The sequence below is a fragment of the Leopardus geoffroyi genome, chromosome C1 (genome assembly GCF_018350155.1).
Source record: "Leopardus geoffroyi isolate Oge1 chromosome C1, O.geoffroyi_Oge1_pat1.0, whole genome shotgun sequence".
NCBI lineage: Eukaryota > Metazoa > Chordata > Mammalia > Carnivora > Felidae > Leopardus > Leopardus geoffroyi.
Window position 1 is genome coordinate 176,985,749 of NC_059328.1, and position 13,729 is coordinate 176,999,477.

The following is a 13,729-nucleotide window of genomic DNA, read 5'->3' on the forward strand; positions in this document are numbered from 1 at the left end:
ATTTCACTGCAGAAATCTTTTCTCCAGACTCTCCCGGATGTTATGTAATACATAATATATGCACTCATTATCTTCTAAAATCTGAAAATTTCGGAATTCTGTTTGCAAGAGTTTTAGATAAAGATTGCCTCTACCATTAAGTTTCTTGCACCTCTTTTTTTTTAACATTTTAAAAATGTTTACTTATTATTTTTGAGGGAGACAGAGCACTAGCGGGGGTGGGGGGGTGGGGCAGAGAGAGAGGGAGACAGAGAATCTGAAGCAGACTCCAGGCTCCAAGCTGTCAGCACAGAGCCAGACGGGAGGCTTGAACCCACGAATTCATGAGATCATGACTTGAGCCAAAGTCGGACACTTAACTGAGCCACCCAGGCACCTCTTCTTGCACCTAACTGTTAAAGTTGGGAGTTCCTTGGGCATCTGTTCTTGGTTTGCTGCTTTTCCTTTTTCTTTTCTTTTCTCTTTTCTTTTTTCACACAGCACATTCTCTCAAGCAATTCTATTTACTCTTCAGAATTTTGTTATGGTTAGAATCTATTCTTTCTAGTCCTGTATCCAAATCCCTGAACTCTCTGAGGTTTAGAGCTAGTTTGGATTATTGAGGAGCTAAAACAGCCCTTCTTCCTTTAGAAGAATTGATAATAAACACAGGAATCAAATAGAGATAAAAACTTCAGCCTTATTGCTTGCTTTGAGAAAATAGCAAACAAATAAAAACAGTGCCCAAAGGAACCCAAGGCATGCATTTGCAATGACTCATTTTCCAAATTAAGAAATTATGTAACTCACTATTCCTTTTATGGGGGAAATGAGTAACATGCCTGAGTGGGATGTGAGAGAAGTAATTTCCACTTTTTGAACTGACATAGCAGTAAGGGGTAAGAGAAAGAATGATCCCCCCACATTCTCTTAATTTTATTAACCTATTGGGCTTAACATTCCAAGTGTTACTAGAGTGATGTATGTAAAATGCAAATTGATCATATCTTTTCCCTCCTTTATTTTTTTTAAAGTTTATTTATTTATTTTGAGAGACAGCATGAGTAGGGGAGGGGCAGAGAGAGAGAGGAACACAGAGAATCCTAAGCAGGCTCCACATCATCAGCACAGAGCCTGATATGGGGCTCGAACTCATGAAACTGTAAGATCATGAGCTGAGCTGAAACCAAGAGTCTGACACTTAACTGACTGACTGAGCCACCTGTCCCTCTTTACTTTCCTTTAAGTCATTCCCTAGCTCTTTGTCACCTAGGATAAAGTTCAACTTTCTATCATTCTATAAGTCCTTCTAACCTTCCAACTCCAAAGGGAAATGATCTTCCTATCACTCCCTTCCTGTCTTATTTTACTCTAAAGTAGTATGGAACTTATTGCTGTTTCATACTTCTGGCTTTTGGCTTACTCCACAAGGGTCAAGAACTTTTGTCTTGTTGGTTCATCACTGTTTCCCAGTGCCTAGGACAGTGCCTGGCATATAGTAGCTCCTCAATAAAGTATTTGCTGAAAAAACAAATGACTGAATGATGAAAATATTCATAGCAAAAAGTTAGTATATTTGATATAAGTGATATATATAAATTGATATGAACAATAAGGGCTTACTAGAGAGAGAAAACTAACCCAAATAGTCTATGAAAGAACAAATGCTGGATTGAGTCTGCCTGTTTGGATACAAAAATGACTTCTGTACATTTTTTGACTTTTTGAAACATATGTCTTACATATTAAAACACACACACACACACACACAACACACACACACACACACACAGGATCTATAAGGCTACCAGGGGGAAACTAAAAGTGAAACCAAACAGAATCAACTGTATTTCAAATTGATGACATAAAGATTTTAAAAGAAGAAAAAATGAATACAAGTGAATTTTGACATAGCACTTCACTATACAGCCTCAGTCTAGGGGAATAAAAAAAAAAACTGCAAACATATCTTGAATTCTTCTTAGTGGATTTGTATTTCATAGTGATACTACAGCTCTGAACTGTTAAAGTATTAAAAGTATTGTAGAAATGAACATGTGAATAAATATGTTGATAGTTTTGGGTTCTCACTGTGAAAAGAACTGTAAGAATGTAGGAAGGCAATAAAGAATCCTGTGAGGTTGGATTGGAATTGGAACATTGGAAATACATACATTTTCCTAATCTTGTCTAGTAAGAGTCTAGAAGAAATGATACTTAAGTAGCAATGAACACATCTAGTACTCAAATCTTGATTTCTAAGTACCATTCCTCATTAAAAGGAACCAGAACTTCTTGGAAAAATGGTTTATTTCAGGGGTAGAGCAGAGCAGGAATTGGTGAGTCTGAAACATCATACTGTGACAGAAAGTAAAAAAAAAGGTTAAAAAAAATGACGGATGTCTATCAATTGTTGCTAAATCTTGAGAGAGTTCTCAGATTTATTCTTGAAACTTTCCTGTAAGTTTTAAAGAGAACAAGTACAACTGGTTAAAAAGCATATATGAAATTGTGTAGTCTCACCAGTAACCAAAAATAAGAAATAGGAGATACAATTTTTTGCCTATCAAATTAGCTAAATTTATATATTTATTCTTAATGATAATATCTATATTTAAAAAGATACAGCAACATTGAAAAGCTCATACTCTGGTTATGAAAGGCTAAGATGCAATGGTCAATTTTGGAAAGTAATTTAATGTGATATATTAAATTACTCCAGGAATTCCTGGGACACTATACCAAGGGAAGAAACAGGAAGGAAAAATACCTTATGTGCCAACATTTCTCCTAAACATTGTTTAAAACAGTGAAAAGTTGGAAACACCATGTATTTTTTTTTTTTTTTTTTAATGTGAGGTTTTCCTACCACTTAGTGTGCCTGACTGGCTCAGTCAGTTAGGTGTCCGGCTCTTGATTTTGGTTCATGGTTCATAAGATTGAGCCATGTGCTATCAGTCAGGAGCCTGCTTGGGATTGTCTCTCTTCCTTTCTCTCTGCCCCTCTCCCATTCACACTTGTTCTCGCTCAAAATAAATAAATAAACTTAAAAAAATGTGAATGGCTAAGGAAATGTAATACATTCATTAATGAATATTTGGGAGACGATGTTCATAAAGAAAGGGAAAATGTTTTACTTGTAAATTAAAATGCAGGATATTGTGCTTATAGTACAACTATATAAAATATGTCCAGAACATTATTTAAATATGTCTTTTCACTTAAAAAGTGAATGAGAATAGGGCACCTGGGTGGCTCAGTTGGTTAAGTGTCCAACTCTTGAACTCTGCTCAGGTCATGATCTCAGGGTTTGTGAGTTCGATCCCCATATCAGGCTCTGTGCTCTTAGCACAGAGCCTGCTTGGACTTTTCTCTCTCTCTGCCCCTCCCCTGCTCTCTCTCTTTCTCTCTCTCTCTCAGAATGAATAAGTAGGATTTTTTAAAAAAAATAAAAGTTAATGAGATAAAATATTTGTGTTTGGGTGGTGAGAATCTGGGTGGTTTTATTTCTATTTTTCTTTATTTTCTAAATTTTTACACACTCTAAGTTTGATTCTATAATATGAGAATCCAATGATAAGTTGCATTTTTAAAATATTTTTAAAAGATTTATTTAACTGTTCCTTGGATTGATTTGAAGATGTGTTGAAGGCTGTATCTTCTGCAACGATTGCTGAGGTGGCACGTGACAACAGGGAAGTTCAGAACGCTATGGCTTCAGAGGGAGCCATTCCTCCTCTGGTGGCCCTTTTTAAACGGAAACACCTTAGTGTCCAAGTGAAGGGTGCAATGGCTGTGGAATCACTGGCGAGTTACAACCCATGTATACAGAGAGAATTTCTGGAAAAATCATTAAGTAAATATCTTTTAAAACTCCTCAAGGTAGGAATTTTTATGATTACTTGTCATTTTTCTTAGACAAAGTATTCAATATTGAATTTTGTGAAGTGAAAAGAAAACTAAAACCAATTCTAGAATAAACATTTTATAAAACATTCCTACAGTGTTCAATCGATGCTCATTGAAAGAATGGAATATATTTTTTTAATAGGCATTTCAAATAGATGTTAAGGAACAAGGAGCTGTAGCCCTTTGGGCCTTGGCAGGACAAACCCTGAAACAACAGAAGTATATGGCAGAACAGATTGGATACAGCTTTATAATAAATATGCTTTTGTCACCATCGGCTAAAATGCAGTATGTTGGTGAGTTCTTTTCTATGCATCCATTTGCACAATGTAAAGCAGCACACTGAAGTGTCGGACATGTTTCTTGCTTTTCTTTACCAGGAGGTGAAGCAGTCATAGCTCTAAGTAAGGACAGCAGGATGCATCAAAATCAAATATGTGAAGGAAATGGAATTGCACCATTGGTTCGCTTACTAAGGATCAATAAAATAGCTGAAGGCACACTTCTGAGTGTCATCAGAGCAGTGGGGTCCATTTGTATTGGTTTGTAATTATTTCCTCAATTTTTAAAATATCAATAAGATTCTTCCCTTCCTCTCTGTCCCCATTGATAGAGCCCTAAATCATATTTAATTTATTCAAGGATTACCATTTTTTTTATTTCTCCAAGACCTTAATGAGTAAAAGTGGTATAATTAATAATTTTATATCCATTTTTCCCTTTAACTCTGGTCATAAAGGGTAATGAGGACAATGATCCTTGGCTATTTTGAGTTAAAAGAATCTCATTTTTTTTTTTTTTGAGTGTAAGAGAAAAATATTTGTTCTTTTGAATCTCAAGAACTGTATGTTTTATACGGATTTTTAATGTTGGGGCACATTTTTCAATTCCAGTCTTTTTCCATAATGATTCTTTCTTTATAAAGTGGCCAGTAGGTCTAGTTCCTTTCATTGCAAAGGAGTTAACCTTTTGGGATATCTGTAAAAGTGCTGTCAGTGGTTGATCAACCAAAAATAAAAAATTTGGGTTCTTTGCTGACCTTCATGAATGTGTGGGGCTGACTGTAGACTGTTTCTTATAGATAAGAAAAAAAGCCTTTTTTTTTTCTAGTTGATTATATTTCCTCAAAAAATAGTCTAGCTGAATGAAGAATGTAGGAATTGGTTCCAAAAAGATTTGTTTCTCCTTACTTGAAAAAACTACCTTGCAGAAATTCATTAAACTCCAAGGCAATCAGTCAGACAAAATAATGTGTCTTTTTTCAGTCCAAACCTCTGGTATACATTATAGATCTTTCTAAAATTTTAATAGATGATAACATATATACAAAGATACTTTGTGTGTGTGCGCGCATGTGCAATTGCTTCTCATTAGTTCATTTCAAAGCTGTCTACATTTGCCATAGACAAAGGATTCTTCAGTAGAACTACAGAATAAAACTCATTTCAAATTTACTAGTTTAGACTGGTTATATACACACACACACCTTCTTTTTTCTTCCTTATCATGTTCATGTTTTCTTTTATGGTCTTGAACATATGTAATATATTTAAAATGGCTGTTTTAACTTCTCTGTAACTAGTTCTAGCATCTATATCATCTCTGGGTCTCTTTCTATTGGTTGATTTTTTTCTTGATTATGGACCATATTTTCCTACTTCTAGAAAAATTTAAATGTGGGTGTTTAAAGACTTATTGACATAATTTACATACAATAAAATATTTAAATAAGATATATAATAGCATAAAATATAAAAATACATTCAACTGGGGGTGTCTGGGTGGCTCAGTTGGTTAAACGTCCGACTCTTAATTTTGACTCAGGTCATGATCTCACAATTTGTGAGATTGAGTCCCACATCAGGCTCTGTGCTGTCAGCACAGAGACTGCTTAGGATTCTCTCTTTTTCCCTCTCTCTGCCCTTCCCCTGTGCATGCTCCCTGTCTCAAAATAAATAAATAAACTTTAAAAATACATTAAACTGTACAATTTGATGAATTTTGACATATGCTTTCAGCTGTATATCCATCACCACAATCAAATAAATGAACATAACCATCACCCCCAATGGTTTCATTGTGTGCCTTTGTAATCCCTCCCTCTTTATACTCCCATTCCCAGAGAACCACTGATCTGTCTTCTATCATTATAGATTAGTTTGTATTTTCTAGAATTTTATGTAGATGGATATACAGGTATACTTTTTTCTTGCTTCTTTCACTCAACAGTTATTTTGATATTTATTCATATTATTTTGTATACCAATAGTTCACTTTTATAATGCTGAGTAGTATTCCATTGTACGGTATGATGGATAATTTTATGCCTTATGATATACATACTTATTACCTACCTACCTACCTACCTACCTACATACATATCTTGTTGGTTCTGTTTTTCTGGAAAATCCTGATTAATGCAAATGGATATTCTGTGATTTGTTTATCCATGCAGCCACTGATGGACATTTAGATTGTTTACAGTTTCTTGCTATTGTAAATAAAACTGCTATGAACATTTGTGTATAAGTTTTTGTACAGACACAAATATTTTCATTTTTGGGGGGTAAACACCTAAAAGTAGGATTGCTGGATCATATGGGAGGTGTTTGTTTAACTTTTAGAGAAACTGCCAGATGGTTTTTCAACATTGTGTTTTAACTTTGCATTCCTCCTAGCAGTGTGTGAGAATCCAGGAGCTTCACATACTCGCCATCACTTAGTATTAGGATTTTAGCCATTGTAGTTAGTGGGTGTGCAGTAAATCTCATTGCGGTTTTAACTTGCATTTCCCTAATGATTAGTGATGCAGAACATCTTTTCATGTGCTCATTTGCCATTTGTATATCCTTTTTGGTAAAGTGTCTGTTCAGATATCTTGCCCATTTTAAAAATTGTGATGTCTTATTGAGTTGTAAGCATTCCTTATATATTCTAGATACAAATCCTCTGTTAGATGTATGGTTAGCATATATTTTTCCCAGTCTGGGTGGGTCCTTCCATTTTTGGGACAGGGTCTTTTTATTTTTTTAATTTTTTTTAATGTTCATTTTTGAGAGAGAGAGAGAAAGAGCATATGTGAGATGGGGGAAGGGCAGAGAGCAAGGGAGACAGAGGATCAGAAGTGGGCTCTGCACTGACAGCACTAACAGCAGAGAGCCTGAAGCAAGGGCTCAAACTCATGAACTGCGAGATCATTACCTGAGCTGAAATCAGACGCTTAACCAACTGAGTCACACAGGTGCCCCTGTAACAGGGTCCTTTGAAGAGCAAAAGTTTTTAATTTTGATTAAGTCCAGTTTATTGATATTTAAAATTTTTTAGTTCATAAGTTTTGTGTTCTCTTTAAGAAACCTCTGCCAAACTCAAGATCATAAAGGCTTTCTGTTTTCCTCTATGTTTAGATGTATGATCCGTATAAGTTAATTTTTGCATATGGCTGACACTATTTTTTTTTTTTTGCATATGGCTATCCAATTGCTTTAGCCAATTTATTGAAAAGATTATCTTTTCCTCCACTGAATTTTTGTGGGTCTATTTCTGGACTTTTTATTCCATTCTATTTACATATTTGTCTATCTTTATGCTATACTCCCTCACTGTCTTAATTATTGGAAGTTTACAGTAAATCTGGAAAGCAGGAAGTATAAGTCCTTCAACTTTGCTGTTCTTTTTCAAAGTTGTTTCTAAGTCTCCCAATCCATAAACACAGCGTATCTCTCTACTTGCTTAGGTCTTCTTTAATATATATCAGCAATGATTCCTAGTTTCCAATACACAGTTTTTGTACACATTTTATCTTAGGTATTATTTTTAAATCATGCATAATAAACTTTGATTGAATGCTGGACATTGTGAGTTGTAAACTGATAGATGCTAGATTTTATGGTCTTCCTGTAAACAGTTAGGTTCTGTTCTGGCATGTGATTATCTTACTTGGGATCAGTTTGATCCTTTTTCAGCTAGCTTTCAAGCTTTGTTAGCACAAGTCTAGAGTGGCCTTTACTTTGGAACTAACTTAACTCCACCATTAGGATGATATAGTTCCAAGGACTCAATTCCTTGTATAATCCCTTGAGTTATGACGTATCTGAACTCTGGCCATAGAGCACAAACCATTCTTAGCCCTGTGTGAGCTGTGAGAATTGTTCAGCTTACTTCTTATAGTGGTTCTTTTCCCAACCTAATGGAGTTTCATCTCATCATTAACATGTGAAAGTTCAAAGATTTGAGGGTATTCTTCTTTTCACACCACCATCATCTTATCATAATCATTATTATTAAAGCTATTCATTCTGAGGGGACCTACCTACAGCACCTTAACCCTGGGAAATCTCCCTGCTTACTCCTTTTCCACCTACTCGGAAGTGAGCAATCCCCTTTCTGTGATTCCAGTGTATTTTTCTATACCTCTGTTAAAGCACTTACCGCATGTATATAGTTGCTTCCCCTATAAACTCCTTGGGGGCAGACATTCTAATTTCTCTTTTTAGTCCTAATTCCTACCTCAATTCCTGGTACATTAGGCATTCAATATCTGTCAGCTGAATCAAGAATATTCATGTGGGGCCCCTGGGTGGCTAAGTCAGTTAAGTGTCTGACTCTTGGTTTCGGCTCAGGTCATGATCTCAGGGTTGTGAGATCTAGCCCTGCATCAGGCGCCATGCTGGGTGGGAAATCTGCTTAAGATTCTCTCTCTCTCTCACCCTCTTTCCCTCCCTCTACCTTCCCCCCTACTCTGCTCACAAGTGGGCTCTGTCTCTAAAAGAAAGAAAGAAAGAAAGAAAGAAAGAAAGAAAGAAAGAAAGAAAGAAAGAAAGAGGGAGGGAGAGAGAAAGAAAGAAAGAAAGAAAGAAAGAAAGAAAGAAAGAAAGAAAGAAAGAAAGAAAGAAAGAAAGAAAGAAAGAAAGAAAAAGAAAGAAAGACAGGGAGGGAGGGAGGGAGGGAGGGAGGGAGGGAGGGAGGAAGGAAGGAAGGAAGGAAGGAAGGAAGAATATTCATGTAATCAGTGTCTGTGTATATTCCTGGGTGGTCAGTGGGGGACTAGGGACAAGGAAACAAACATGTTCTTTGCTCTTTCTATTACCTGCAGTTCCTTCAAACTTCCCCAGATGATATTAAGTAGGTGACTTCCTTCATTGTTCAGAGATAGGTCTGATCTTGTATTTATATTTAAGTATATAAACCCTCAGTGTATGTGTTGTGATTTTTGAAGGCAAAATAAAAGAATTACAATTATTTATACATGTTCACTAGACAGAGATGACTTTTAAATTGAAATTAGGCCTACAATTTAAAGTATTATGTTATAAAAGGAGACAGTAAGGTTATCTTTTTAGTATGTGTATTTAAGGAATCTAGAATTTTTAACCAGGTGACTTACTCTAGTCATTTTTATAAAAATAATTTTTTATGGAATACAATAGCACCTGTAAAGTACTTTGCAAATAAAGATCTTCAAAAAGTGATAGCTATTATACTCTTATTCCTTGATAGTCTAGAATTCTTATTTCTTTGTTTTGTGACTATTAGAAAAACATCTACACTTCTAATAGTAATTTTTCCATGTTTATTCATTCTGCCTTTTAAAAAAATTAATTCAGGGGGCACCTGGGTGGCTCAGTCCGTTAAGCATCCAACTCTTGATCTCGGCTCAGGTCTTGATCTCAGGGTTATAAGTCTGAGTCCCACATTGGGCTCCATGCAGGGTGCGGTGCCTACTTAAAAAAAAAAAAAAAATAATTCAGGTAAAATAGTGTTGACACAGCATTTCCTTTTGTAACTTATTAACCATATTATGCTAGAACACTTTATCAGCCAAATACACCAAGCTATTTTTGACTTTACCATTTCTAAGATAGAAAGAAATATTATCTTATTGACATGTATGTTCTTATAGGTGTTGCCCATACAAGTAATCCAATCAGTCAACAATTTGTTGTAGAGGAAAATGCCTTTCCAGTACTTATTCATTTACTGAGAAATCATCCTTCTCCTAACATTAAGGTATATAAATGGTTTTAATATTTTTTCTGATACAGTAAAAATTAACAGAAATATGACTTTCTGAGAATAAACTGTATCTTCATGCAAGTTCACAAGTATACTAGAAAAATTTAACCTATCCTAAAAGTTTAAAATAAAAGAGTTGCTTTATAAATATAGTAGTAAAGATAAAGTAAATTTTATTAAAATATTAAATTTTCAAAAAATTAAGTCTTGTGTCCTTACTCATCAAAATTTTATTCCTCAGATATTTGGTTACTCACAGAATTTCTTCCCTACTTCCTCAGATATTGATTGCTAAAACTGGGTGGGGATAATGAGGATATGTGATTTATGTAGCAAAAATTCTCAAATTTAAGTGATTCCTGTCAATGTTAACCATCAAAACAGCCCTACCTCTACCAACGTGGACATTACAAATATCTTACAAGTTGTTTAAGAGTCATTCACTCTTCTATTTACTTCTAGTGAACTGCCTTTAATAAAATGACATTCGCATATATTCAAATCCTTTGGAGATTTATGACATCTAGAGTTGGGCAGGCAGGAAATTATAACAACAAAAAATACATTTTCTCTTCAAAATTAGGTATGAGTTCTGCTGGAAATGAGAAAACAGAAATATGTAAGCAAATACAGAATTATTTCTTTTAAGGAATGTGTTATCAGAAAAGATGTTAGCAGTTATGCAGCTTTTCTGGTTATGAAAGAGATTATTCTATTATAGGAGTTGATTAGGGAAACAGAAGGAAGGAGCATATTCTTGCAATTTTTTGGCTTGAATTATATGAAAAACTACACTGACTTTCAAAGTACAAATAAATTTCATAAGACCATAGAATTTGCCACATAAAAATACATTTTTATTTTAAAACATGCATTTTCATGTTTTAAACAAACAGTTTACTTTTATTGTGTCCATCCATATTTCAGTATATGCTTTCAGTGAGTTCTTCAACTTGTTAAAAACATAACATCAATACATTTCAATACTTTTCTTCAAATAAGATGCTATAGTAAACAAAATACTTTTGAAATAATACGCATGCTGTTCAAATTCATAACATTTTTCATAGAAGTGCATACTGTAATCTTAAAAAACTTGAGTCCCGAAAATAAACAAAGTTCATTTACATCCTCCTAAAAGGCTTCAGAATGTGAATTAAACGACCCTGGAACTAAAGCAAAACTATTCTTCAGGACTACTTCCCAGTCTTGGGAATTTTTTCCTTAATTGATAGGCCTTCCATTGAAGCCTTAGAATTCAATGGTCAACAGCTAACAAGTAGTTCAAAACAGTTTTTTATTCCAGGCCAGGATTTAAAAAAAAAAATTCTTTTTCAGATGTGGAAAGGATACAACTATGCACTTAAGATAATACCTCCTCACATTTCCTGCTGGCTCTGGTTGCTCCCCCCCCTCTCAAACGGAGCTTTGTGTTGGTGATGGCACACTTAGGAAGGATATTTTCCCAGCTGTTAAAAATTGCTAGGGACATTGCTTCGGACATTGTAAATGCCACTCTATTATTAGAGAATTGGAATCAATGAATTACACAGTTGAATTAGTATATCCCATATAAATGTTTGTATAATGAAATATGTCATTTGATAAACCATGAGTGAAAAATAAACTAATTTCTACATACTTAGGTTGAAGTGGCATTTTCCTTGGCATGCATTGTCCTAGGGAATGATCTGTTACAGAATGAATTACAAGAAAATGAAGGATTTAAGTATGCCGATGTCCTTCATCTTCTTCACTCACAAGATAAGGTAATGCCTTTACAAAATGTTAAAGCTCATGTAGAATGGTTTTTAGACCATATCCTCAAATTATGTCTTTTGCACAGCAATATTTAAATATATTACATAAGAATTGTAAAATCTCTTTGGTAGATCATTAGTTTGTAATAATGAAATAATATTGTTCCATATTTTTCATAGTTGACTTATTTCATCTTTGAAAGGTAGCTATTTTTTTCTTTTTATTTATTTATTTATTTATTTATTTATTTATTTATTTATATTTTATATTTTATTTATTTTTAAAAATTTACATCCAAATTAGTTAGCATATAGTGCAACAATGATTTTCAGGAGTAGATTCCTTAGTGCCCCTTACCCATTTAGCCCATCTCCCCTCCCACAACCCCTCCTGTAACCCTCAGTTTGTTCTACATATTTATGAGTCTCTTATGTTTTGTACCCCTCCCTGTTTTTATGTTATTTTTGTTTCCCTTCCCTTATGTTCATCTGTTTTGTCTCTTAAAGACTTCATATGAGTGAAGTCATATGATTTTTGTCTTTCTCTGACTAATTTCACTCAGCATAATACTCTCCAATTCCATCCAATTCCATTCCATTCAAATTTCTTCACTGGGTTATTTGTTTTTTGGGTGTTGAGTTTGATACGTTCTTTATAGATTTTGGATACTAACCCTTTATCTGATATGTCATTTACAAATATCCTCTCCCATTCTGTCGGTTGCCTTTCAGTTTTGCTGATTGTTTCCTTGTTGTGCAGAAGCTTTTTATTTTATGAGGTCATAGTAGTTCATTTTTGCTTTTGTTTCCCTTGCCTCTGGAGACATGTTGAGTAAGAAGCTGGTATGGCCAAGATCAAAAAGGTTTTTGCCTGCTTTCTCCTCTAGGATTTTAATGGCTTCCTGTCTTAGATTGAGGTTTTTCAATCATTTCGGGTTTATTTTTATGTATGGTGTAAGAAAGAGGTCCAGGTTCATTCTTCTGCATGTTGCTGTCCAGTTTTCCCAGTACCACTTGCTGAAGAGACTGTCTTTATTCCATTGGATATTACTTCCTGCTTTGTCAAAGATTAGTTGGCCATTCGTTTGTTGGTCCATTTCTGGGTTCTCTATTCTGTTCCATTGATCTGAGTGTCTGTTCTTGTGCCAGTACCATACTGTTTTGATGATTACAGCTTTGTAGTATAGCTTGAAGTCTGGGATTGTGATGCTTCCTGCTTTGGTTTTCTTTTTCAAGATTGCTTTGGCTATTCGGGGTCTTTTCTGGTTCCATACAAATTTTAGGATTATTTGTTCTAGCACTGTGAAGAATGCTGGTGTTATTTTGATAGGCATTGCATTGAATATGTAGATTGCTTTGGGTAGTATCGACATTTTAACAATATTTGTTCTTCCTATCCAGGAGCATGGAATCTTTTTCCTTTTTTTTTGTGTCTCCTTCAATTTCTTTCATAAGCTTTCTATAGTTTTCGGCATATAGATTTTGGTTAGATTTATTCCTAGGTATTTTATGGTTTTTTTTTTTTTTGTGCAACTGTAAATGGGATTGATTCCTTGATTTCTCTTTCTGTCACTTCATTGTTAGTGTATAGGAATGCAACCGATTTCTGTGCGTTGATTTTATATCCTGCAACTTGGCTGAATTCATGAATCAGTTCTAGCAGTTTTTTGGTGTAATCTTTTGGGTTTTTCATATAGAGTATCATGTCATCTACAAAGACTGAAAGTTCGACCTCCTCCTGGCCGATCTGGATGCCTTTTTATTTGTGTTGTCTGGTTGCAGAGGCTAAGACTTCCAATACTATGTTGAATAACAGTGATGAGAATGGACATCCCTTCCTGACCTTAGGGGGAAAGCTCTCAGTTTTTCCCCATTAAGGATATCAGCGTTGGGTCATTCATATATGGCGTTTATGATCTCGAGGTATGTTCCTTCTATCCCTACTTTCTTGAGGGTTTTTATCAAGAAAGGCTGCTGTATTTTGTGAAATGCTTTTTCTGCATCTATTGAGAGGATCATATGGTTCTTGTCCTTTCTTTTATTGATGTGATGAATCACTTTAATTGTTT

General features: G+C 34.7%; 2 protein-coding genes across 5 annotated transcripts in view; one reads left to right on the forward strand and one right to left on the reverse strand.

Moving 5' to 3' along the window:
- Window positions 1-13,729, forward strand: part of ANKAR (ankyrin and armadillo repeat containing) — a 73,112-nt gene that overhangs the window by 44,867 nt on the left and 14,516 nt on the right. For both annotated transcript variants that reach the window (XM_045480500.1, XM_045480501.1), the window contains 5 exons: window positions 3,620-3,861; window positions 4,031-4,184; window positions 4,269-4,430; window positions 9,788-9,894; window positions 11,547-11,669. In XM_045480500.1, the coding sequence (XP_045336456.1) occupies window positions 3,620-3,861; window positions 4,031-4,184; window positions 4,269-4,430; window positions 9,788-9,894; window positions 11,547-11,669 (788 nt within the window). The remainder of the gene's footprint in view (window positions 1-3,619; window positions 3,862-4,030; window positions 4,185-4,268; window positions 4,431-9,787; window positions 9,895-11,546; window positions 11,670-13,729) is intronic.
- The window catches only part of OSGEPL1 (O-sialoglycoprotein endopeptidase like 1), a 29,939-nt gene continuing 25,563 nt past the window's right edge, over window positions 9,354-13,729 (reverse strand). For 2 of the 3 annotated variants that reach the window (XM_045480504.1, XM_045480506.1), the window contains exon 8: window positions 9,354-9,608. The gene's annotated coding sequence lies outside the window, so the exon portion shown is untranslated. The remainder of the gene's footprint in view (window positions 9,609-13,729) is intronic. The other variant, XM_045480505.1, reaches the window with a different exon arrangement.